At 41.5% G+C, this 27348-nt stretch overlaps 1 protein-coding gene across 4 annotated transcripts in view; it reads left to right on the forward strand.

The window, feature by feature from the left end:
* ORC3 (origin recognition complex subunit 3) overlaps positions 1-27348 on the forward strand; it is a 271107-nt gene that overhangs the window by 127524 nt on the left and 116235 nt on the right. For all 4 annotated transcript variants that reach the window (XR_012243893.1, XM_073626910.1, XM_073626912.1 and 1 more), the window contains 4 exons: positions 3343-3502; positions 5892-6005; positions 6983-7116; positions 8476-8539. Coding sequence is in view for 3 of the 4 variants with exons in the window: in XM_073626910.1 (XP_073483011.1) it covers positions 3343-3502; positions 5892-6005; positions 6983-7116; positions 8476-8539 (472 nt within the window). In the remaining variant the exon portion in view is untranslated. The remainder of the gene's footprint in view (positions 1-3342; positions 3503-5891; positions 6006-6982; positions 7117-8475; positions 8540-27348) is intronic.

The following is a 27348-nucleotide window of genomic DNA, read 5'->3' on the forward strand; positions in this document are numbered from 1 at the left end:
CTTTATTGCACTCTTGTATCCTATGGAGGAAAGGTTTATAAAGAAATGGAGTATGCCATCTGTGGACGCTGACATTTTTTTCTGTGTATAAGAGTCTTACCTGTCCTGTAGATAATGCCCAGGTGTTTAAAGATCCAGCTGATAAGGAATTTGAGTCTTAAAGGCTTCATTTGCTATCGCTGGGTCTGCTGCACAGCTGGCGGTGGCAGCTATAGGTATCTGTCAGTCGTTGAAAGACCAGGTGATCTGCTGAGGAATTGGCAGAATTACCTCATGCCTTATGTTTCGCAGTAGATGCTCTTAAAGATTACATTCAGCAGGTGTCCCGGTTGGCCCTTCTATCAGTACATATGGTTATGATTATGACAAAAGATTATTAGCTGGGTTGCCGTTTCACGGGGAGCGGCTATTTGGAGAAGACCTGGATAAATATATGCAGAAGATTTCAGGGGGTAAAAGTGCGCTTCTAGCAGTTAAGAAAAGGAGCAGACGACCTTCCTTTAAGGTGTTTAGTGCTTCAGTACCCAGCACTTCCAATTTCAGGCTGTTTCAACGGCCTCAGATGTCCGAAGCTAGAGGAAAGCCTCAAGGGCAGGGGCAGAAGAAGCCCTGGGCCCAGAGGCCCCCTAAATCCAGTCCCAAACCCTCCTTATGAAAGGGCTCCCCTACTCATGCGGGTGGGGGGAGGCTATTAGAGTTCTCAGACGCCTGGGAAGAAGTGATCCGAGACAAGTGGGCGATTTCTACGGTGTCTCAGGGTACAAAATAGAATTCCGGGGGCTTCCCCCCTCTCAGTTCTTAAGGTCCAACGTCCCCATAGATCCAGGAAAGAAAATGTCTTTTCTTCAGACAATAGATCATCTAAGGTCACAAGGATTGATTTCAGAGGTTCCAGCCAACGAGAGATTCGGGGATTTTTACTCAAATCTTTTCATAGTCCCAAAGCCAAATGGAGATGTAAGGCCTATTCTGGATCTCAAGGCTCTGAATCAGTTTCTAGACATCCGCTCTTTCCGGATGGAGTCAATTCGTTCAGTCGTAGTCTCCTTGCACGGAAAGGAATTTTTGGCATCCATAGACATCAAGGACGCCTACCTAAATGTGCCAATCTGCAGATCCCATCAAAGGTTTCTGTGATTCGCAGTAGGCAACCAGCATTTTCAGTTTGTGGCACTGCCCTTCTGGTTAGCCACGGCACCTCGTGTATTCACAAAGCTACTGGCTCCTGTATTGGCAGTTGTAAGATCTCAGGGAATATCGGTTGCAGGATACCTGGACGATCTGTTATTGATAGATCGAACAGTTCCAGACCTGAGGCAGAATGTAACTCGGTCAGTTCATTTCTTGGAGCGTCTGGGTTGGGTTCTGAACTGGTCAAAATCTGCTCTGCAGCCGGTTCAACGCCTAGAGTATCTGGGGCTAATATTAGATAAGGTAAAGGCAAAGGTATTTTTGCCTCCGTGGAAGGTCAGAGCCATGAAAAATCTTGTCCAGGTCATAAAAGGGGAAAAAGTATCCCTCCATTCGCCTGTATATGAGGCTACTGGGGAAAATGGTGTCTTCATTCGAAGCAGTCCCTTATACACAATTCCACTAAAGAACAACATTCTGTATATCTGAAACAAGACTGTCCAGGCTCTGGCCTGGCACATGTCTCTTCGGCTAAAAGTGCGTCAGAGTCTCAGTTGGTGGATGATAACCAAGAATCATCACCAGGGAGGCACCAGGAGTCAGACGGTCCAGAAGGAAGTATATCACATACTGACCTGGGCAGAAAGATTTGTTCCATCCCTATCAGCGATGTTTATTCCAGGAGTGGAGAATTGGCAGGCGGACTGTCAGAGTCACCAGCAAATGTTTTCAGGGGAGTGGTCCCTAAATCCCGAGAGCTTTGCATCGATCTGCTGCCGATGGGGGCTTCTGGATTTGGACCTGCTGTCGTCCAGATTCAACAGGAAACTAGACAGTTTTGTGTTCAGAACCAGGGACCCCCTTTCATTAGTATTTCAAATTTGTGGACATGTTCTGTAAATTAAATGATGCAAATCCTCAAACAATCCATGTTAATTCCAGGTTGTGAGGCAACAAAACTCGAAAAATGCCAAGGGGGGTGAATAATTTTGCAAGGCACCGTACATCACTAGACACAGAGATCCCCCCCACTTGTCTGGGAAGTTTATTGCTTGCTACAAAACTGAGGTTCCTGTCTTTTTGGTTTGCCAGTGTCCATTCACCTATAGGTGGCGTATAACCCAGTTAGTTATTATGGCTGCTATGTGTCCCGTGATGTACTCCAAGAAAAGGATTTTTACAGGTAAGCTGTAGAAAAAATCCTAATTTTAAAAATTTAAATCTTGCACTGCAGCACTAAAGTAAGTTTTTGTTCAGGGTCGCAAAGTGGTTATTTCTGGTTAAAGGAGAGTAAGTGATTTCTGATTAAAGGAAAATAACAGATTAGCAGATCTTCATGCATCATAAACCGATTCAACTTTTAGTTTTATTCTAATTATTATTCTAATTCATTATTCTAATACAGATAAAGTGCATCAAAGCAAAATTTATGCAAGATCTTACTGTTTGCTTTCTTGAAAACGGCCACTCTCTGAGCAGAGAAGACTTTTCCCCGTCAGCACTCTATGGAAGAGGACAGCGGTCTCTCTGCAGAGATCAGACACATCTGCTGAGTCAGAGCTAGAGCTCTTAAATCAGCAGAGAGCATGAGCTTTGCAGGAGGTTTGTCAGACCTCTCAAGGGGGATTATGCTTCCACTCAAAGGCCTGCCTGGCTTTTCTACCTAGTGTGTCACGCCCCAAGTATTGAGGACAGAAGTTCATGTTGCTTTCAGGTCAGTAACTCACTAGGAAGTGAAGCCAGGGGTGACATCTTTAAAAAGCAGGGCAGCAGTCAGAGTGGGTACTAAGCTGTTTGGCTCTCTACAACCTTATAGATGCCGTGCATAGGGGCACTTGGTGTTGCAGATACTCCTGCTTAAACCCTCTGTGAATGTAACTTGATGCAAACACAAGGCAAATTACCTCTACTTTACAACGTAGGGCTCTAGTAAACACATATCTGTTTTTTAACAGTATAGCATTTAGAAGATAGTGTACATAGTGTAAATGCTTGAATTTGGATTGCACTTGTGTTTTACGAAGTTTGACCCCAAATTATGTGTTAGCAAAATGATCAAATATATACTTTCCTTATGTTTTTAATAATGCCTTAATTCATGGAAAATTCAGGCATGCTATTAATCTCTGTAAAAACAATTTATGCTTGTAGTGTTTACTAAATTCTTATGAAAATGTAAATGTACTAAGGTGTGATTTTTTTTTTTTCTAGCCGGTATATTAAAGAATTACCATTAGTCTTGGTATTTGGTATTGCCACGTCTCCGATGATAATTCATAGGCTCCTGTCTCATTCTGTAACCTCACTGCTGTGCATAGAACTATTCCAGTCCTTATCTTGCACAGAGCATTTGGCTACAGTCGTTGATAAGGTAATTTTTTCTTAATAGATACTTGAAGTGATTGATCCAGATTAGCTTAACCACTTCAGCCCCGGAAGATTTGGCTGCTCAATGACCAGAGCACTTTTTGTGATATTGCACTGCGTCGCTGTAACTGACAATTGTGCGGTCGTGTGGCGCTGTACCCAAACAAAATTGACGTCCTTTTCTTTTTCATACATCATGGGACACAGAGTCAGGCTAATATTCATTACCTGCTGGGTTGTACTTCATCATTAGGTGAATGTACACTGGTAGACCAAAGGTCTTCAGACAGGAAGTGATCCCTTATATAACCCCTCCCATACAGGAAGCACTTCAGTTTTGTAGCAAGCACTGAATCCTGAAAAAAAGAGTGTCCCATGATGTACTCAAAGAAAAGGATTTTACAGGTAAGTATGACGTAAAAATCTTATTTTCTTTTTCATACATCACGGGACACAAAGTCAGGCTAATATTCATTACCTGCTGGGACGTCCCAGAGCAATAGCCTTGAGGGAAGGGAGACACCCCGCCAAGCAATAGCCATCAGAACTTATACGGCAACCCGCACGCAGTACACTGCGGCCGAAAGCCGAATCCTTGGCTGCTCGACCATCCACTTGATAAAATTTTGTGAACATATGCACTGAAGACCAGGTAGCAGCCTTACAAATCTGAGCCACAGATACCCGATGGCGAAAAGCCCAGGAGGTTTCTACACCCCTGGTAGAATGAGCTCTCACCCTAAAGGGAGGAGCTTTATGTTTCAGACCGTAGGCCTGAATGACCAATTGACGGACCCAATTGCAATGGAAGCTGCCTGCCCCTTCTTGGGTCCGGTCCTTTTGGTAAAACAAAAAAAAAGTCTGATCCTCGGATCTCCACAGATCTAGACAAATGAACCTTGACTGCCCGGACAACGTCCAAAGAATGCAGTCGTCTCTCTTCTGCCGAACTTGGCTGAGAGAAAAAAGAAGGCTAAATAATGTCCTGATTTAAATGAAAGGCCGACATCACTTTTGGCAAAAAGTATGGAACAGGTCGTAACACAAAGGATCAAGTACGGCTCCCTGCATGAAAGGGCCATCAACTCCGACACCCTTCTAGCCGAAGCGATAGCCATCAGGTAGGCTAGTTTGAGTGACAGCAAGTCTAATGGAATTTCCCTAATAGGTTCAAATGGTTGTTTCTGTAACACAGACAGCACCAAGTTCTGGTCCCAAGGACACATAGGTGACCTACTGGGGGGGAAGCAAGCGAGTTGCCCCTTGCATAAAGGTTCGGGATCAGTGAATGGGAGGCTAAAGGCCTTTGTAAGAATACTGATAGGGCCGAAACCTGACCTCTGATTGTACTCAAAGCCAATTTGATTTCCACAGCTGACTGTAGAAAAGAGAGAATTCTCCCAATCACATATTTCCAAGGATGCCGTTTTCTGGCTTCACACCAAGCAATACAAGTCTTCCAGACCTTATAAATCTTCCTAGTGACAGCTTTTCTAGCATTCACTAAAGTAGACACCACTGGTCCTGAGATGTCAAGGTCCTTTAACACCCTGGATTCAATAACCATGCCATCAAATTTAGAGACTGTAAATTGGGGTGGAATATAGGACCTTGAGACAGTAGATCGGGGTGACATGGAAGCGTCCATGGCCCGTCTATTGTCAGTCTCACAATCTCCGGGAACCAGGGCCTACTGGGCCAGGCTGGTGCCACCAGAATGACTGGAATCCCCTCTCTCTCCGAATCCTGCGCAACAAATGTGGAAGGAGAGGGATCGGAGAGAAAGCATAAACCAGGGAGTACTGGCTCCATGGAACTATCGGAGCATCTGCTCTGATAGTTCCAGAGGGAAAAGCCTAAAACTAATGCAGACACCACATCTAATTTGTAAGATTTGTAAGCTGCAATATATTTAATTTTTGTTTGGATTTAACCCCTTGCCGTCGGCTGCTGCCGGCCCTTCAGGGGTTTACTATGCCGGGAGGCAGAGCAGGGCTTATGGCCATGTGACTACCGTGATTGGCTGTCACAGTGGTCACATGATCGGGAACTTTCCGTGAGCTGCCAGGAGCTCGCTCTTGGCACAGTGCTGTCTGCGCTATTGCACACAAATATGCGGCCACGTATTCGCATGCGCTCGGTTACAAGAGGTTAATACTGCTTTAACTGAAAATGGTCTGTGACAATTAAAGCATTTATACTGTATTGTGAGTCTCAGGTTGAACAACAGACAATGGCAAAGTTTGTACAATATAAAGTATAATGTTTACAATATAGATGTGTGCCATATGTAACTGACAGCAGAGCGCTTTTCACGTTTTTTTTTTTTTTTTTATCATGAGCGTTTAACATAAAAAGGACAAACTCTTTCATACTATATTGTTTTCTTCCAGCTTCTCCTCTCTAACAGTTTTCCATTTAAGCTTGGTGGAAAAGTCTTGCAGGTCCTCATCACTATATTTTTGTACCATGATTTTTCAGTGCAAAATTTCATCAAAGGCCTTCAGGTAAATATGAACATTAAACTATATGCAAATTATATTAGAGCATCACCCTGTTACCTTTTTATTTACTATAGCTTAATAACCAAGGGCGTTCCACAAAACAGAAACATTGGTCCTGTTTGTGTAGATGAATATTTGAAGCTGCTGACTGAAAATCCCCATCCATAAGAACAGTAACCAGACACGACACAAACATTTTGTCACCACCCACCGACTTCTTCAAAGTCAGCATCCTAAATTGGAAAATCTCTGTCACTTTTTAAAGTGTGGCATTAGGTGGTCTGGCTCTGTTCTTAAAGGGGAGCTTCATTCCTCTCTCCCTGTGTTGATTCTTAAATCTCATCTTACCTTTTACCCTGAAGTAACACACTCATCACCAGCCCAGAGAATATAACATTGTCCTGTTGTAATGCACTGCTCCGCTGCCACATTCCAGGTTCCATGCCACCATGTTTCTGTCTCGCATTACCTGGAGCAGGCTGCCTGTTACTTATTCTTGCAGCTGACCCCTGATGACAGTTGGGGTCAACTTTTTAGATTAGGGGATAGGGGGTTACAATGGGGAAAAGTTTTTTTTTTTTTTCTGTGTGAAGGTTCACTTAAACTCCATCCAACACCACCAATACTTTCATTCAATTAATTGTAACCACCCTCAAATTACCCTGCTTTCAGATATCTGGGTAGGGTCGATCATAAGCAATATGGGTTGAATCTTAATGAAATTATTTTGTTTGTGATCTTCTTTGCATGCTGCACTCTGTATTATAAACTCTGCATTGTGCTTTCCATCAATGCTTTATGTATCTCAGATCACATTAGCTATTTATTTGCTGTTAATAAAAACGTTCTCTCTTTTTTTTATATTTTACAGCTAGTAAATACATCATTTAATCAATATGCTGTTACACATACAGAACTTGCTATTTCACGTTCTTTATAGACAGATTGGAAAATAATTTGTTCATTACTTTGTCTTGCAGTTGTCAGTAGTAGAACATTTTTACTCCGAGCCGCTTAGTGTTTTGTGTTGCGACCTTCCAGAGATGAGGAATCGTGTGAAGACCTTATCTCATAATCAATGTGAAAACATTCGTCATTTGGCATCTTTTATGAGGCAAGTAGGCATGTTCATATATTTGAGAAATTGTTAATCCTTATAGGCTGTGCTATCATAATTGTTGGATCAAATGTTGGTATCTTACAGTAAATGTCATGGCAGCTGTTAGTGCAGGTTACCCATTCCATTAAAAACCTATAGAGAGCTTTAGGAAGAGAGCATTTTACCATACATATATGTGTAATTTCAGGAGCATGGGGAGTGAAAACTGCAACCACTCAGTTACACTCAAAAAGCACAGGGCACAGATCATATGCACCAAACGCATGCAACAAATGTGTCCAGCACAGAGCACACACACCATGTGCACCAAATTCATACAGTCAGTGTACCTAGTACAGAGCACACACTGCAAGTGCCAAACTCCAGTGTATAATTGATAGTCTTAGTTAGACCAGGGCCATATCTCAATATAGTCATATCAAGAAGGTGAAATGATGGCCTGTGATTTTTAATTGGCACCAAGAATACAAATTCTTGGTGCCAAATATAAAATTCCAGGCCACAAATTCACCTCCTTGATACAAAACTCCAGTGTACCCAGCACAGAAAGCATACAGCCCAGTGTTTACACCCTGCCCACATCAGACAGGCCACATAGCATGGTGCATATGAAATACCCAGCACATACAAAAGTTACCTCCAGTTTGGCAGTTGAACATTAGGAAGCTATTTTAATGATTCTTTGATGAATGTACGTAAAAATATGAGAATAATGTTATGAGATAACAAGCTCATGATAAAAGATAATAGTTCCCATTGAGTCAGTGTGTATTGAGGGGACCTTTTGACAACATTGTAGTGGTTGTTACTACACGATACGCATAGGTAACGATACTGGAGGTAATTAGGGACCAACTCAAACGTGGTGTACAGAGACTGGCAGAGTGCCTGTCTCTGTACACTTTGTAGCAAAGTGGTATGTTTGTTGCTGCTATCGCCTATCCTCCACACCTGTCACTGGCTGTCAAGGACACTGTTGGCGTCACAGCATCAGGCTACTAGCAACCAGTGATGCTAACAGTGGGTGGAAGCTGAGAGACTAGTTATTCTGTCAGCTGCGCTCTCTTTGTGATTGACAGCAGGCAGAGTAAATAGTCAAGAGTAGGTTGTCTATTGGCTATAGCATCCGCCTGCTGTCAGTCACAAGGGGAGTGGACCTGATGTGGAACAGGTGTCTTTAAATCCCTATCGCCCAGGTACAAAACTCTTTGGCCACTGTTCTGTCTGTGTGCGTATGTTGTAAACCCACCTTTTTTTTTCTTGGAAGGAAAGGTGCTCCTACATCAGTCGCATACGATCAATGTGTTCACATTTTTTTTTTTTAATTGGTTAATGTAACTGTTTTGTTTTTAGTTATGTTGAGAACCAGACACCTGAAATACAAGTGAAGCTTCTTACCAAAGACAGTTATTTAAAAGTAAGTGTCCTCTTTGCTTATGTAAGTAATTTGTTCTACAGAGTACATAGTTAAAGGGTAAGTTCACTTTTTAAAAAAGTTATAAATGCACTTTTTTTTGCAGGTAACAAACAAAATTGGCTTTTTTTTTATTTGAATTGTTTTAGGAGCCTGCAGAGCATTGCATTTACAACGAGCAGATCCACAGGTGCAATATCTGTCTCCTGCAGACTCTCAGTACAGCTTGTACCTCCCAGACAAGCAGACAGTTACTACAGCGCAGGAGGAATTCACGAACTACAAGGGTGCTTACCAGCACCCTCGCAGTTCATTAAGTTCTATAAGCCATTTGCAGCGGTTGCAGATGGGTCTTTTGGTTCATTCAGTCACAGATCTCTGTGAATAATTGACGCAGCTGTGTGTGCGGAGCCTTGCACAGCTGGACTGTGTTTGAATTGCAACAGTGGGTGTCGGGAGAGGATCCTCCAACCATTGTCACAGTGGGGGATTAGGGGGGACTGCATTAGTAACATCTGTAACACGGGTAGAACATATTACGAAATGTGAAGTTTTTCTTTAAAGTGGTGAATATGACATTTACCAACCAATCATTGCATGCTTATCTTCTTGGTTTATGTGTTTTTTAAATTAACAATCGATTCATCTATAGTGAATGTTTGGGAATGTCACATTCCTTGCTTCATAAATATGTCCCTAGTTTTACTTGCTTTTTTATTAGCTCCGATGCCCCTCTTGTCTGATGGCTAGGTGCATTACATATGTAAAAATAGACAAAGACAATGTTACAGTTCCTTGAACTTTGCTTTTCACACATAGTCTTGCTAAGGCTTAATGTACACGGGACATTTTTACAACCTCTCCTGAACGATTTAACTTGACAGATAGTAACCCACATTTAAAATGTCCGTTATGCCGTGTTTACATGATGGGTTTAGCCGTGTTTTGCCTTGTTTGCGTTTAGAAGTGTTTGCAAAAAAAAAATATATTTTTTTTTTTTTAAAATAGCCAAAGATGAAAAATGCCTGTAAACAAAACGCGGCTAAATGCGAGCTACCGCGTTTAGCTGTGTTTGTCGATTGAAATGCCTCTAAACTCCGCGTCTGAACTCATTTTTTTGCTTTCCAAAAAAGGCCTCTAAACTCAACTGCCTAAAAAAGACATTAAACTAACCTGTGTACATGTACACATAAGATAACATTGGATGAGTTCAGGGGCCGCTGAAAAAAGCAGCCAACTGCTTCTGAACATCCGTTTACCAGCAGCAGTGTACATGAGGCCTTAAAGTGTATGTAAAAGCAAAACTTCACAAGACATAGGACACTGGGACTGGGTGAATTTTTATCTGTATGCGTCCCTCCCCGATCAGCTTCTGTCAAGCAGACTTGCTAGAAAACCTTTTCTCTTTCGTTCATTGAAGGGCACAGCTGATATCTTGATCTCTGACCATTGGGTTATAATGTCTCCTTCAGGAGTAAGACACTAGGCATAAAAACAAAAACCACAGCCTAGGGGTGGCCCCTAGCAGTGGCTATATGCCACCACCCCACCCACTAGCTAGAGGCAGCTCAGTTTTTTTTTTTTTTGCCTGTTATCAAGCAGTAAGGACCTACTGGGAATCTTAGTCACCTCTTTATGCAGGGAAATCTTTTTTTTTTTTTTGCTTTCTTAAAGGGGTTGTAAAGTTGTAAAGTTTTGTGTTTTTTCACCTTAATGCATCCTATGATAGATTGATAGCAGCGCAGCCATTGGCTCCCGCTGCTGTTAATCAAATCCAATGACCCGGAGGGCGGGGCAGAGTCCTGCATTTGGCGTCTATGGACGCCGAATTCTGAACTCGGGAGTGTGCCCGCAAGGTAACCCCCCCCCCCCCCCCCCCCCCCCCGGGAAACCGCTTCTTCCAGGGGCTTATCTGATGCGGGGAGGATTTTTTTTAAATGTTTACCTTTAGTGTCACTTTAAGTCTTCTAGACCCTCTATCAACAGCTGAGCTGGATGACAGGCTGGTCTGCGCAACAGGCAGCCTGTGAGTGTTCCTCACTGGGGGCGCATATGACCGGATCCGAGCTGATTTGTCAGTCGCTGAGAGGCATTCTGTCATGGGAAAAGTACCCCTTTCGTCTTCAAGATAAGGTGAGTTGACACACCCACCTTGTCCCCTATATCTTCTTGGGCGGATAGGTGGGGTTTTTGGGTACCTTCTTCCCCCTAGTTTCCCTGTGTTCAGTATAGGGTTGCACCGATACTAGTATTGGTATCTGGGCTGATACCCAGCATTTGCATAAGTACTTGTACTCGTGCAAATGCTTGACCCAATAATTTGGCAGCCTCAGGGATGATAGGTGCGGCAGTGAGGGCAGTTAGAAGCACCGATCTCCCTGTATAGCTTTTCTCAAAGCCGCTTTTCCTCCTCTCCCTCCTGCGGCTGTCAGGGAAATCGGTGCTTGTAACTGCCCCCACCGCCGCACCAATTGCCCCCGGCTGTCCCCCTCTCTGCTCCCCAGGTCCTTCTCCGGATTCCCCTCTGTACTCCCTGTGTCCTTCTCTGGGTCCCGATCCCTTTCGTCCTCCAGGTCCTCCTCTGTGTTCTCCTCTGGGTCCCCCTGCGTCCTCCCCGGCTCTTCGCATTCTGCTCCGGTTCCCGATCCGTTTCATCCTCCGGGTCTATGAATGGACAGAGTCGGTGATTACTGACTCTGTGTATTCGGAAAATGCATGATGAAGTAAACCTCCAATCTTTACAACAAGGAAGCTGACATCGTAGCTCCTGATTTAGCTGCAGCTGGCATGCAGCTGAACAAGTGACCACGCATGACACTAACCAAACAATAGCTTGATTGTTCAGGAGAAAGCAAGCATAAGCACGCTGGTAACTGAACACAGTCTTAACTTAACATGTCTTGAACATAACTGATGTGGGAAAACAGTTCATATCAAAGGAGTTGGGGTCAACAGGGAATGAGACCATGACTAATTATGAAGTCTTGGAGAAAAGGTTCAGCATAAGGTTACAATAGTGCTGTTGCATAAACATGCAATTTTAAGGACGTTTTCTTAGCGCGTCTTAACACGCACAGTTGCAGCACGTATACACGTTTTATGTGCGCTTTCTTTGCACCCCCATCGGAGACTACAGGGCAAAAAAAACAAGCTGTGCTGCACCAATTGATGCACCAGCACATTTTCAAAAACAACGACATATTGTGCTGTATTGATGTGAAAGGCACCACAAAGAAGAATGTGACAACTTATTAAAGAAGGGACCAATACACAGACCTCTTACACCTTTTGAGAAACCATGCTTGGGGTCGCAGGCTCCTTCTCGCCCATTCTCAACCATTTATGCTTTACTGCTGTCTGCCTCAACCCCAGGAGTACCATACTACATGGCTGAGTGGGAAAGGGAATCGGGAAATACAATCTTGCAGGAAGACACCAAAAAAGCATTCATACTAATATCAAGATGGTATCACTATCCGGTTAGGCTGCACAGAAAATTTCCTTAAAAGTCAAATATCTGCTGGAGATGTCAAACACACTTGGGCACATTTGCGCCTTTTTCACAACTATATTCAATATATATAATTTTATAACTAATAGAGAAGCTGCTTATACGCCGCAGGTAGCATTGCTGTCGATCCTTCTAGACTCTGCTAGGGAGATCAAGGATGGACTCCTGCGCTTTTGTTTGTCGGCCGCAAGGGCTGTAATACCAAGATCTTGGAGATCTCCTGACACCCCAGGAATAGTAGAGTAGGAAGAGGAAATGCAATATTTATGGAAAATGGAAGAATTGACAGCAGCGATAAATGACAACAGTGAGAAATTTCTCGAAGCACGGTCCCCATTGAAATCTTTCTGTGCATCCTTGAAGATGAGGAAGTTGTTGGAAGTGGGTTATATAGTAAATTAGTTGACTGGGGAGGGGGGCACGGGAGGAGATGGGAGAGAGAATAATTTTCCGTTTCCTTTTTTTTTTTCCCTCTAGTCCCTTAGTGGCTGGGGGTTGGGTTTATGGAGGAGGAGATGTTTTAAGAATTTTTCCCCTCATGGGAGACTATAAGGCTCGATTCTCACCTATGCATGTTGCTTTTGGGCGTTTTTGGAGGTTTTTTTTTCATGCTTGCCACGTTTTTGAGCAGCGTTTTTGCGGCGTTTTTGCCGCGATTTGCGTTTTGCGTTTTTTTTTTTTTTTTTTACAGTTTTTTTTTACAGTCTAAAAAAAAAAATTTTTTAAAAATTAAAAAAAAAAAAAAAAAAACGGCAAAAACGCTGCAAAAACGGTGCACTTGCGTTTTTGATGCTTGTCCATTGAATTCTATTACTTGCAAAACGCTGCATTTTGCATGAAAAAAAGTCCCTGACCCTTTCCAAAAATGCAGAGAAACAAAAAGACATTGATGTGAACATGTTTCATAGGAACCCATGTTAAAAAATTCCCGTGCATTTCTGCAAAATGCATCAAAAAACTCGCTAGTGTGAATGGAGCCTTAATGTAGATGCGGGCCTCTCTATGATAATATAGAATGTGGTAGATTTAATTAGGAATAGAGAGACGCGTAACTGAAGATTATGTGAAAGATTGTGTTTGTGTTAATATTTATGCTAAACTTCAATAAAAATCATAATAATTACAATTGTGATAATGGGTGCAGGGAGAGGATCCCCAGCCCACTGTCACAGAGAAGTGCTGGTGGTGGGTGGTGGGTAGATAGGACCATGTTACATGTTGCAACTTAAATATGGGTGTAAGCTCCTAAAGGTGATCGATTCTGACACAGAAAAAAGTTTAGAAGATTACTGTTTGGATTGTCATATTTATAAACGATCTGGGAACTTTGGTCTTTTTTTGGACTGCACTGTATGTTTTTCTCACATTGTATTTTTTGTTTTGATGCACGGTACAATTCCTGGGATGTTTGTCTTTTGTAATTGCAAGTTTGTATTCAGATGTTACAGCCCTGCACTTGTTTTGTTTTTTTCTCTAATGCCCAAGCAGCCTCCTTGTAGCACATTTATTAAAACTACAATACAGGGAGGGGGCAGGAGGCGGAGCCTAGCGGAGCAGACATGCATTGTTAGAGCTCCACACCGCTGAGGAGAGAAGAGAAGGACAAAGCGGAGCCTGCAGGCTCAAAAGGTATCCATTTGAACCTTTTTGCCCCAGGGAACAAACTGTGAAAGTTTGGGCAGGAAATATGGTACTGGGAGGAAACCGTGGCAGAAATAAAAATCACCTCACAAAGAGCTCACAGGCACTCACTGCAGCTGAAGCAGCTCCAGTCACCTCACAAGATACAGCATCAGGGCGCTCTCACAGACAGAAAATGTCACAGCAAGACTCTCCATTTGAGTCAGATACAGAACAAATCCTCTCACAAACTTCTCCACAAGACTCCTCAGTATCCCCAGTAATATTATTACAATTTGAAAAGATGCTTCATAAGGCTTTAAAACAAACCTCAGACCAAATAACAAAAAGCCTAACCAAAGAAATAAGAGAGCTGGGAAACCGCACCGCAGCCTTAGAAATAAAAATGGATGAAATTGAAATTACAACCCAAGAAAATATAACAGAATTGGAACAATTAAAAAAAGAGAATTTAATACTTCAAACTAAGCTCGAAGATTACGAAAATAGAGCCAGACGTTGCGCATAAGGGGAATACCTGAAACTGTGACAGACCTGCAATCTACTATTACTGCTCTATTACAAGAACTAAAGCCAGATATCCCTATTGAACGTTTAGAACTGGACAGAGTACACCGAGCCCTCACAGCCAAAAAGAAAGATGGACCCCCACGTGATATAATCACAAAATTTCATTATTACAGAACGAAAGAACAAATACTAATTGCTGCAAGAGAAAAAAAGGAACTTAATTTTCAAGGACACAATTATCAAATTTTTGCTGACCTATCCCAACTTACTATTACTAAAAGACGATCCATGAAACCCCAACTAATGGAACTGCAACGCCACAACATTATGTATCAATGGGGCTTCCCCTTTTCAGTCAGATTTAACTACCAAGGTACAATTTACAGAAGCAGATCAGCAGATGAACTACAACAAACCCTTTTAAAATTAAATCTGACAGAACCCACAAGCAGCAACACTCCCACACGCAGAAGAATGGCATCATCTTCACCTTCAGGCAGCACCCAGAAAATTTCAGAACAAAATGGGAATCATCATTCTCATAAAAGAGGCCGTTATGCCACATCATCCATGGACCAAGAAGATTCAATGGACTGACATCCTAATTGCTGATATCTCTTCATTTATTATACTAAGAGATGGTTCTCTATAAAAAAACTATATTTATAACTGAATGTAACTGCATTTTGATAGTCACACACTGTGTGGGATCATGTTACATTCCAGTTATATTTCTTATTACTTCTGATTCATATAGCCTTAGAATATATAAGTGAAATAAGGAAATTCTTGTTCAGTTAAATATTATCAGGTAATAACAATAGATTTATTACTTTTTAGGACAAATATGTTCAATAATCCAGAAGTAATGGAAGCTTTTTCTTTCTTTTCTTAAAACAAATATATTATTACCTAACTAGTTCCTAGAATTATGTTTTTGTTTATTCTAATCTGAAGCAGTACAACCTCAATTTTATGAGTTAACATATCTAAACAGTTACATATGAATAAAATATGTAATTGTTTACTCTAAAAGGGTTAAAATCCCAAAATAATTCAAACTATCTTCATCAATACCAAAGTTATTAACAGTACCTTTCTAACTGAATTATTTAGCCTAGGGCAAGACTAACCATATACAACCACCCTGGAATAAATAATTTCAACAAAAACTATATTCTGCACTCCAATTAATGAACCATCATTTTGATGTCTTTTGACATAGCACTTCTCTCCTGTAAGCGGAAGATCCGTGTACCCCCATTAGCCCTACTCATTCTCCCAACCATATTATGTGGGAGTGTGACGAAGGCACTTATTCCCCTGAGAGAGATATTTATTCTCTTTCACGGGTAAATTGTGATTACTTGCAAAAAATAATTTATACAATGTATCATCTAATCTCATATGTTTTTTGTTTACTCTTTACTCCAGAATTCACTGGTTTCTTTTCTATCTATTCATCTCTTCAGTCCACACAGGTTGATCTGCGCAGTCAGCTCTGCATAACAAAAAGTAAGTCAAAACTATTTGATCTGTTGCCATGGCACCACTGAATATACTTTCCCTGAATGTTCAGGGAATAAATGTCCCTCAAAAAAGGACCAAAGCCTTCCGTACTTTCCATAACAAGAAGGCTCACATAGTATGCCTCCAAGAAACACACTTCACCAAAGATTCTACTCCAAAATATATTTCTCCTTTTTATCAACAAATTTACACGGCTTCTGCCTGTACCAAGCAAAGGGGAACTCTAATTGCATTTCACCGATCCACACCATTCACCTTATCATCAGAAATTAAAGACCCAAAAGGTAGATACCTGATACTCATGGGTTATATAATGGATACAGCAATCACGGTGATTTCCTACTACGCTCCTAACAAACAACCTACACCATTCCTCTCACATATATTACAAGTGATTAATACACACAAAATAGGAACAGTGATAATGTGTGGGGATTCGAACCAGGTCCTCCTCCCATTTCTAGATAAATCACCTTTTACACCATCCAAAATAACCTCTAGATTACCTTTTTCTCAACTTCTTTCCAAATACAATCTGGTAGATTCATGGAGAGAAAGTAAACCAATGAAAAAGAAATTCACTTATTTCTCGCACCCTCATCAAACCTTCACCAGAATAGATCATATTTTTCTAACAATAGGAATGATACCAGAAATTATTGCATCAGATATAATTCCGATTCCGTGGTCTGACCATAATGCAGTATACACTACTATAGCCTCAGCCATACCAAAAGCGCATGACCCAACGTGGTACTTACCGGACATAATGCTCAAACACCCACTACATCAGATGGCCATTGAACAAGCTTTAAAGGAATACATATCAATTAATAATACAACAGACATCTCCCCAATAACACTGTGGGAAGCTCATAAGCCTGTCTTGCGTGGTACAATACAAAGACAAATGGCACTATTTAAACGGGAACGCAAAAATCTAGCAAAAAAACTAGAACTCAATTTTAATGCAGCCTACATATCATTTCAAGATAATCCATCTCAGAGTACAAAATCTCATCTGGAAAAATCTAGATTGGAATACGATCTATTTCTCACTGAGTCTGTTGATAAATCCCTCAAACGCTCCAAACACAATTTCTACATGAATACAAACAAACCAGGTACATATTTGGCTCGGGCATTAAATTCAACTAACAAATCTTTCAAACCAATACGTTTGAAATTATCAAAAAATGTTTACACTTGTAATCTAGTTAAAATAGTCCATAAATTTCACTCACATCTCGCAACTTTATACAAGACAAACAATGAATTTAATCCTACAGAGGCTGAATCCTTCTTCTCAAAAATAACCTTACCTGAGTTATCTCAGAATCAAAAAAGCAGTTTGGATGAGCCTATAACTATAGATGAAGTTGCTAACGCCATAAAAGACCTAAAACTTAACAAAAGACCAGGCCCAGACGGCTACTCGGCTTTATACTATAAAACATTCTCAGAAATACTCTCTCCCATTCTCACTGAAACTTTTAACAAACTTCTAGATGGACATTCTTTTCGGCAAGAAACACTAATGGCAATTGTTTGTATGATCCCAAAACCCCTTTCTGATGATACTTCCTGTGTGAATTATCGGCCTATCTCTCTGTTAAACCTCGATATTAAATTATTAGCAAAAATAATAGCAAAACGCCTCAATAGCATTATAGGAAAATTAATACATAGAGATCAAGTAGGCTTCATGCCAAATAGACAGGCAGGCGATAATATACGCAGGGCAGTGTTATTGGCACATATTGCTAAAAAACGGAAAATCCCTTTTATGTTTTCTATCTCTCGATATTAAGAGGGCATTTGACACAGTATCCTGGCAATATATGCAATATTCATTACAAAAATGGGGTTTTGGACCCCACTTTTTAACATGGATCAAAGCATTATATAATAAACCCAAAGCCTATATAAAATATGCTGGATACAAATCTGAAGCCTTTAATATCGAAAGAGGTACCCAACAGGGTTGCCCATTATCTCCCTTATTATTTGCCCTTATACTCGAACCCATGGCCCAATACATCAGAACAAACCAAACTATAACTGGCATTGAAGTAGGAGGTATTACACACAAATTATGTATATTTGCAGACGATATATTACTTTTTCTATCATCACCACAGGTCTCTGGTCCTAACTTAATACCAGCTCTTGATGGATTTGCAGCCCTATCCGGCCTTATGATTAATCCTAAGAAATGCCTAGTGCTTAATATTTCACTCACAAACATGGAATTGATCCCGGCTAGGGCTGCACTCCCATTCACATGGGCAGAAAAATCAATCCCATATCTTGGAATTCATTTAACAGCATCTCATTCTGACGTATTCTCAACCAATTATCCTCCTGTATTAAGACAGATCACAAATCTAATAAAACAATGGTCGCAACTTCCTTTATCCTGGATAGGGAAGATTAATGCAATCAAAATGACTATTCTACCCAAATTGCTTTATCTATTCAGAGTCCTCCCTATTCCAATTCCTTCCTATTTTTTGAGAATAGTACAAAAAAGAGCAACTTCGTTTATATGGGGCTCTTCTAAACCACGTATACCTATACACACACTACATCTTCCCAAAAATAAAGGAGGCCTGGGATACCCTAATTTTACTAACTACTACAGAGCAGCACATTTGGCCAGTCTGTCCAAATACCATGCAAAACAGGAAATCCCATTATGGGTATTTATAGAGGCTTCAGAAAATGACCCTCTATTAATATCAAATTTATTATGGCTTGATCCTAAAGACCGCTTTAAAATTCATAATCCCATAACTAAACACTTCTTATCTCTCTGGGATAAACTAAAAACCAAATATCAGTTACAATCTCCACACAATCCTCTCCTTTCTTTTATCAGAAATCCGGCCTTTTATCCGGCATGGATCTACCCAAATTCTTTTAAAGCTTGGACAACATCAGGCATTCAGACACTAAATGACTTCATAGCATCTAAATCATTCCTTTCATTCCCATCGCTTAGAGAAAAATATGATCTACCAAACTCTGAGATATTTAGATATCTCCAAATCAAAAATTTCTATACACCATTCCTAAAGGGGGATACACCATTATCCCAATTATCCATTTTTGAATCAATCTGTACAAAAGATCCATTTGCTAAAGGTACAATTTCATCACTTTATAATCAATTATATGGAGTAGCAAATCTTAATAGACCCTCTTACGTTCAGAGGTGGGAGGAGGACCTGGGACGAACTTTAGAAGACACGGACTGGTCTAACATATGGCTCACATCTAAGTCATCTTCACCCAACATCTTAGCACTGGAGACAAATTATAAAGTCCTAACTCGCTGGTACCTTGTACCCGCTAGAGTGGCAAAATATTCACCTAATACCTCAGCTCTTTGTTTTCGAGGATGCCCAGAAATAGGCACATATTTACACATATGGTGGACGTGCCCAGTAATCCAAACCTTCTGGAAGGAAGTCTTCGTGATTGCATCTAAAATATTTAAAAAAATAATACAATCAGATCCATATTTAACTTTACTTAATCTAAAACCGGAATGGTTAACACTCTCTCAATTCAAACTTATGATCCAACTAATAACGGCTGCAAAACAAACAGTGGCCAAGGCATGGAAATCTCCTACATTGGTACTAGCAGAAACAATTCACAGAATGAATAATACAATGTCCCTTGCTAAGATGGTAGCCATCGATCAAAATCAAATTCCAAAATTTGAAAAACTTTGGCATCCTTGGATAAAACAACAGTTCCTGTCAAACTTCAATGACTCTGTCCTGTTGCCATGGTAACAGATTAAATGACTTACAGACACACCCATTCTAAGGCTTCAAAGAGAACTAAAAAGAATAATAAACTGACGAGCGGGACAACTTGTGGACCATACCTCTACCTTTCAACCCTTTTTCTTCTTTCTCTTTCCTTTTCTCCACCTTACGATTAAAGCTCATTATCAGAATTTATTTGACCTATATACACTCTACTTGTAAACAATATGTATAGTAGATATAAATCATTTAAATACCTACAAAAGTAACTAAGGAAATGATATATATCTTTAATTTAGGTTTACGTGAACCCAATGTTTAATATTTGAAATTTCATGATATTTACCTATATAAACCCTACTGTAAAACAATGAGCTTCCTTTATAGATCCTTGTAAACTTACTTTATGTATCTTTATAACATTGTATACTCAATAAACTTCTTTTGACAAGAAAACTACAATACAGGAGGGGGAGTGTGACCTACAGCTGAAGATTGGGGGATTCTGCCTCTCTGGTACGTGGTCCCTTCAACTCTCTGTGAAGCTCCAGTGTGTCCATAGTTTTTGTCTGCGTGCTAGCTGTCTGTTGTGCTACGTGGTTTCCTAGCATCTTTTGATTCCTTTGGTGCATCTGTCTCTGTTTGTGTTCCCTGGTGGGGTCTTTGGGCCCTAGGGTTGCTTGTTGCATTGAGCTGACTCCTACATGTTTCTGCTCAGAGGTCTTACTCTGTGGGGAAGGTTCTGTATCCTCTTTTGTGGCTCGGGCTTCTGTTGGAAGGCCTCTCAGTATCTGTTTTGGGGATTATTTGTTTCCAGCTCTTGGTAGATATGCTTTGGGATGTCCGAGTGGTCAGAGATGAGTATCTCAGCTGTGCCCTTCAATGAATGAAAGAGAAAATAAGATTTTTTTTACTCGCCATAAAATCCTTTTTTTCTGAGCTCATTGAAGGGCACTGCACCTCCCCTAGGCTGTGCTTTTGTTTTTTTATGCCTTGTGACCAACTCCTAAAGGTGGCGCTATAACCCCATGGTCCTTGATCAAGATCCCAGTTGTGCCTTTCAATGAGCTCAGACAAAAGGATTTTACAGCGAGTACAAAAAAACCTGTTATCGATCAGCGGCTGCAGTGTATTCTTACGGTGGAGAATACCGACTGCCAGAAAACAATGTATTGGCAGGGGAAGGGGGGAATGTTTTCATTCATCAGTTATTTTTTTGTCTTTTTTTTCATTCAACCTGCTGTCTAAACAAAAAAAGTGTGTACACAGCTTAAATCGTTAACCCTTTGTGTGGACAAACACTGTGTTCAGATCTAGTTTATAACTGATTATGAGATCTGCCAGCACAGTACAGACTGGAATAATTATGTCAAACACAGCACCACAGAGAACTGTGTATTGTTCAGAGCTGAAGTTATCAGAAAAGAGCATCTTAAAGTGGAGTTCCACCCATAAAATCAACTTTATATTATTGTGCAGCAATTAACATAACCAACGACATTTGGAAGAAAAAAAAATTTTTTTACTTACTATTTAATGCCTGTTGCTATGTGGTCCCCTGTAATCTGCCCCCTTCCTCTCCACGGTGCTTGACGTCATTTCCCTCGGCGCCTGTGTTCGCTAGTGCTCCTGGGAAATGTGTGTCATCATTTCCCAGGAGTCAGTGGGCAGGACCGAGGGCTAGAATTGCGGTGTTTGGCTATCTGTGAGGTTTCCTGTGCCGCTACGTGATTTTACTGCGCATGCGTGAGAACTGGCGGTGCATACTGGGAATACAGCAGCGCCGTATCCTGGAAGATTATGCTTGTGGGCTTCGCCTGCCCACAAGTAAGATGGGAATGCCCGAGAAATCTGAATCAAAGGTAATTTTTAAAATAATAATAAATGCAGCACTAATGACAAGAGTAACCAATGTGTAATATACATTCTGCAATAGTAAGAGATTGTTTTAAAAAAAAAAAAAAAAAAATCATATATGTGGGTGGAACTCCGCTTTAACCGATGAACAACAATTTTGAAATGTTGTATGCTATGTGAATGAGAGCATATAACAATATAAGGTAGCTGTCAATCCTAATTTGGCTGCAAAGGTGTAAATACACTTTAAAGCAGAATTTTAGGCACTTTAGGCTTCCCCCAACCCCCTAAGCCCCCTCAGAGGCATAGCTTTTCGTGATTATTCAAGCTGTCAATCAGCAGGTTCTAGCAAGAGCAAGATACTTGTAATAAAAGGGCACCAGATACATGATGGAAAAACTAGAAACTGAAGCAAAATTAAAAAAAGAAATCATTGGGGAAGCGGGTATGCTGTACTAGTCAGTTCTGCATGCCACACATTGCTACCAACGACAGATCAGTTTGTAAACAAGTGATATCAGCCAGCTAGAAATATTTAATTTTACATGACTATATGAATGCTAGTTTGCTCAGTCCATGGGGAATCACAAAATTAATCATTTGCACTGCACAAATCGATCAGATCTACGTGCAAATATTTACCCAAACCTAATATTTAGAACTACGTTCAAGTCACAGATTGTCCTTGTTTTATCACAATAGTTTCTGTAAACCGGGGGTCAGCAACCTGTAGATCACGACCAGGTGACTGGTAGATCACGGTCTGGGCTTGCTGACCCACCATCCCAGAGCATCAGAGTGCAATGCAGAGGGAGTAGTTGTAAAGTTGGAGCTGTAGTAGGGAGCAAGAGCCGCATAAGCCAATGCCTCCTCTGTAGTGCTGGCTTCCGTCTCATGCGGAGTGATACCAATTGCACTCCACCTCTTATCCCGGCTAGCGGTCTCCAGAGTGGTGCCAGCAGCAGGAAAGAAGAGATCTTCAGGTCAGTGTGAAGCAATACACTGGACATAATAGTATAGGGCTGCTTTCACACTGATGTGCTGTGGTTTACCCACAGTGGGGGTGCTGCAATGCACGTTACTGCGAAACGGTAGTACGGCAATTAGAGGTTCAAATCAAGTGTGAGGTGGCAACACTGTGCCCGGTGATCTTTGGCTTCTCCCATGTTGTTCAGGTAGATCTCCACCTCTTTAAGGTTGCCTACCACTGCTGTAAACAGTTTTAAAGTGGAATTCCAGTCAAGTTCTAACTAAGCCTTTTACTGCACCCACCCCCATTCTAATGCCCCGTACACACGATCGGACATTCCGACAACAAAATCCATGGATTTTTTCCGACGGGTGTTGGCTCAAACTTCTTTTGCGTACACATGGTCGCACAAAGTTGTCGGAATTTCCGATCGCCAAGAACGCGGTGATGTACACCACGTACGACGAGACTAGAAAAGGCCAGTTCAGAACCAAGCGCGGCACCCTTTGGGCTCCTTTTGCTAATCTCGTGTTAGTAAAAGTTTGGTGAGAGACGATTCGCGCTTTTTCAGACTCGTAGTTTTCCGATTGTTTCCTGCTGTTCAGTTTGTGCTTGTGGGTTTGTATCTGCTCTTCAGTGCGTGCAGCAAGTGATGCGTGACTCTTGTCATTCTGTTCTTGTTCGTTTGTTACTGTTTTTCAGGTCGCTCTTCACAGGCCTTGCTGTTCTTCAGTGCGTTCTGTTACTTCGTTCTGAGCAGTCGACGGTTTTCTAGCCATGTTGCGTATACGTACTCCTCATAGAGTTCGTGCTGTGCGGGGGCTTGGTGTTGGGGTCCTGACCTTGACACAAGTCCAGTCCATGAACAGGGTGGGGAGGAGTTCATGGACCAAGAATTGGTTGCTTCAGTGTGACCAGTTCTGTCATATGCCTTTGCTCCGTGAGATCCGTGAGAATAATCCTGATGATTTCAGGAACTTTCTCCGGATGACAGGCCCCGTATTTCACCGTTTGTTGGCTTTGCTGACCCCCTATATCAGCAGGCAGGATACCTGCATGAGGCAAGCCATCACTCCGGAGCAGAGGCTGGTCGCCACCCTGCGGTACTTGACGACGGGGAGAAGCCTGCAGGACTTGAAGTTCTTGACAGGCATCTCCCCCCAGGCTCTGGGTCTCATTATCCCAGAGACCTGTTCTGCCATCATCCAGGTCCTGCAGGAGTATATTAAGGTAAGATTTTTATCCTTTAATATCACATTTTATTGTATTTAATGTTTGATAATATATTGTATTTCTTTCCTCATTCCCTAATTACCATGATTGGAATATGCTGTGAATGTCCCCTTTGTCCTCATGCATGCTTGATATTTTTGTAATTATTTTTGTTGTCCTTCATACATATTTGCCTTCACTTACCTCCCCAGCGTGGTCTCATGGCCCTATATTCACCTCATGTAGTCACTTAACAATGTATCAGCTCCATAGTAGTGCTTTACCCCAAACACCCCTAAAATGTTTTGAACTGTGATTTGTGCTTTATATTCAGGCAGAGTGCCAGAGGCTTTTTTTGGGGGTCCCCAAATCATTTGGAACCCTCCCTTACCCCAGCTGCTAAGTCAGCTGATACCAATTCTCTATCCTCAATCATATATCTGCTGACTTTGCCAAACCCATGCACACTATACCCATCTCTTTTGTGGTCAGATGTATGGATGAATTCCCCAAAGCATGTAGTGCAAGGGCCTGCCTGTATACTTTCAAATGGTAATGTTTAAAGTTTTTGTATCCTATTATTATCTTGATAGGTAATAACAGAATGTCCAAATGTGTCCAGTGTGTGTTTATATCTTTGTATTATGACACTTCTTACCTGTCCAGTGGGCTGCCAATAGTGTAACTAAGGAGGGGCTGTTCAAAGTAATACCCATTATTTACGCATTCATCTCTCAATGAAGTGGAGAGGGTTACCTGTCCAAGAGTTCCCCCCCTATAATGTTAGAAATGGCCCATGATAGGGGGAAGGGGAATATGATCAGTGTACCTTATACTTTGGTCTTTAAAAATTCCCGTAAATAAATGTTATCATGATGTTGGCCAAGAATGTTTGTGTCTAATCTGCTTTCCATGTTTATGTGCAAAAAGACTCATTTTTTTTTTGTTTTACTCCACAATTTCCTTCCACGCCACAGGAATGGCAGACTGTGGCCTCCCACTTTGCCCAGCGGTGGGACTTTCCTAACTGCGGAGGGGAAACACGTCCACATCGTCCCACCACCCAACTCGGGGTCGTACTATTATAATTATAAGGGGTTCAATAGTATTGTGATGTTGGGGGTGGTGTCAGCTTCTGTATGTGGACGTGGGGAAGAATGGCCGGATGTCCGATGGTGGAGTCATCGCCCAGGTGGAGTTCTACAGGCGTCTCCAGAATGGCAGCTTGGACTTGCCACCTCCAGAAGACAATGTCGAAGGACTCCCATTCGTCTTTGTTGCGCATGAAGCCTTTGCGCTGGGGGACCATCTTATGCAGCCATTCCCGATGAGGACCCTCAGCCCGGACCAGAGGGTTTTTAATTACCGTCTGGCCAGAGCCAGAAGAGTGGTGGAGAACACGTTTGGAATCATGGCCAGCCGGTTCCGCCTATTTCTTACACCCATACATATGGCGGAGTATAAACTGAATCATATTATCCTGGCGTGCTGTGTTCTACACAACTTTTTACGGAAACATTCTGCCAACTATGCTAGCTCAGTTGGGCCTGAGGCCGGAATTCAAAATGAACCAACCCTGACGGCGCTTGAAAGTGGCCGTCCTGGCTTGCCCTCCCTGAGTGCCCGTGATGTCCGGCTAAGATACCTTGAATTCTTTGCGGGTAGGGGGGGCTATCAATATGCCAGACAATGTGTGGAACCTTTTTCAAATAAAAAAAAAAATAAGCAAATCTTTGGTGACATTTACTGCTTGTGTTTGTTTTAGCTGACCCTGACAGAAATGTGTTGAGTCCTGAAAATGGCGTGATTGGGTAACCTTACAAAGCACTGTTGGGTGTTATTTACTAAAGGCAAAGACACTTTGCACTACAAGTGCACTTGAAAGTGCACTTGTAGTGCAAAGTGGATTTGCCCTTAGGGAATAACCCCCATTGTCACAGAAAGCAGCAATTAGAGCACCACAAAAGTGTTGGAGCGTTGAGACAATAATCCACACATTCTTGATTAACAATCTTTTTAATACCTGCACAATCACATGTGCATTTAGTAAAGGTTTTTAAAACCAACATGTTTGTTGTATAACAATTTTTGGGGTTGCATTAGAAAAAGTAGAAATGTCCATTTAAGATAAAACAGGCATGTTTAAAACCAACAAGAAAGACACAAATCTTGAACTTACAAAGTTCACATTTGGTAGAACTTTAAGGCAATATCAGACATGAGTATTTAGAAACTGTGTTTGATATTGCATTCAGATGGGGTGAAGTCACCCCCGGAAAAGCCAAATTTTGAAGATGCACACAAATAGCCGAATGTCAACATGTGCTAGCTGCCATCATGGGGGATCAAGGGACGTGTTTTGGGGAGCAACCACTTCCTCTCAGCTACTTTATTATTGAGGAAGGGGTTACACCCACAAATGCGTCCATTGATCTCCCGTGATGGCAGATAGCACATGTTGACACACTGTGTGCCTCTTCAAAATTTGGCTTTTCTACTATTTGACAAAAAATGTTAAAATTGTAGCACACCATAAAACAAAGGGATTTGGAGGGGTTTTAAACTCTCCCCAAAACATCAATGATGTTCTTATTTTTTTGAAGAACATCATTGATGTTTTTCTTGATGTTTTCCAAGTCCCTATTATACCCCATGATCTCCCCAATCAGGATCTGTGCACTTTCCGAGGTGAAAGGATCTAGATCCACAACATCACGATCACCTAAAAAGATAGAAACCAAAAAAAAAAACATGTATTATAAATATGCCGGCATCCATCTCTTACCTGAGCCTGTGGTCGCAGACACCTGTTGTGGTGCCAATTTCCACCACGTCTTCCTCCTCCTGCTCTTCTTGTCTTGGTTGGATTTCCCCTTCTTCCAGAGGTGGGGGGTCTCTGGTCTCCTCGGGTGAGGGGTGTCCTTCGAGTCTTTTCTCCCCTATGTAAAAAAAAAATGGTACACTTAGCACACAGATGTTTGAAGGAAGAACTATAAATATGAAACATTGCTTGGATGTGGGGTACAATTGTCTATTTTGGCTGAGTTCCAAGATGTAGAATTTTTAGTGTCCTTTGTCAAGCTTCAATACTTTACCTGTTTTGTACAAGCTTCACAGATGGAGACACCCCTATAGTATACACTGGAGCACCTGTGTGGGCCCCCTAATAAAAAGGGTGTTCTTGTGTCCCACACTAGTGCTCCAGCGTCCAGATGTCTAAACAGCTGCTGAGTGTCCTCTCCTTACACAGAATCTAGTTTGCATTTCATTCTAGTAACAAACCCATCTACACAACCAAATTATTTTCAGACAAGTAGGCCCTAAAAAATGTGGGCAAATGCATGTGGCCAAAACAATGGTGTTTTATAGGCCGAAAGAAAAATGTTTGATACGAACGAATAATGTGCCCATGAACATGAAAGTTGACATTTTAAACTGGATAACAGTTAAGAAAAGCACATGGAGCAGTACGAATGTAATAAACACAAAAGGAATAGAAACACAGGACAACTACTTACTTTTTTGACTGTACTGTACTGTACTGTACTGTACTTTTTTTCTGTACTGCTCGTGCTCTCTTAATTTAAGGTCCGACCACCGCTTCCTGAGGTGATCTTTCGATCGACGTACCCCGAATTTCCGGTGCAGACTTTTGACCACTTTCGCCATGATCTTGGCCTTTCGGACATTGGTGTTGGGGTAAGGTCCATGCTTTCCATCATAGTCGGCCCTCTTCATTATGTCGACCATCTCCAACATCTCCCCAAAGGACATATTTGATGCCTTATATCGTCTCCTT

This window comes from Aquarana catesbeiana, linkage group LG04, assembly GCF_042186555.1.
Source record: "Aquarana catesbeiana isolate 2022-GZ linkage group LG04, ASM4218655v1, whole genome shotgun sequence".
In the NCBI taxonomy this organism is placed as follows: domain Eukaryota; kingdom Metazoa; phylum Chordata; class Amphibia; order Anura; family Ranidae; genus Aquarana; species Aquarana catesbeiana.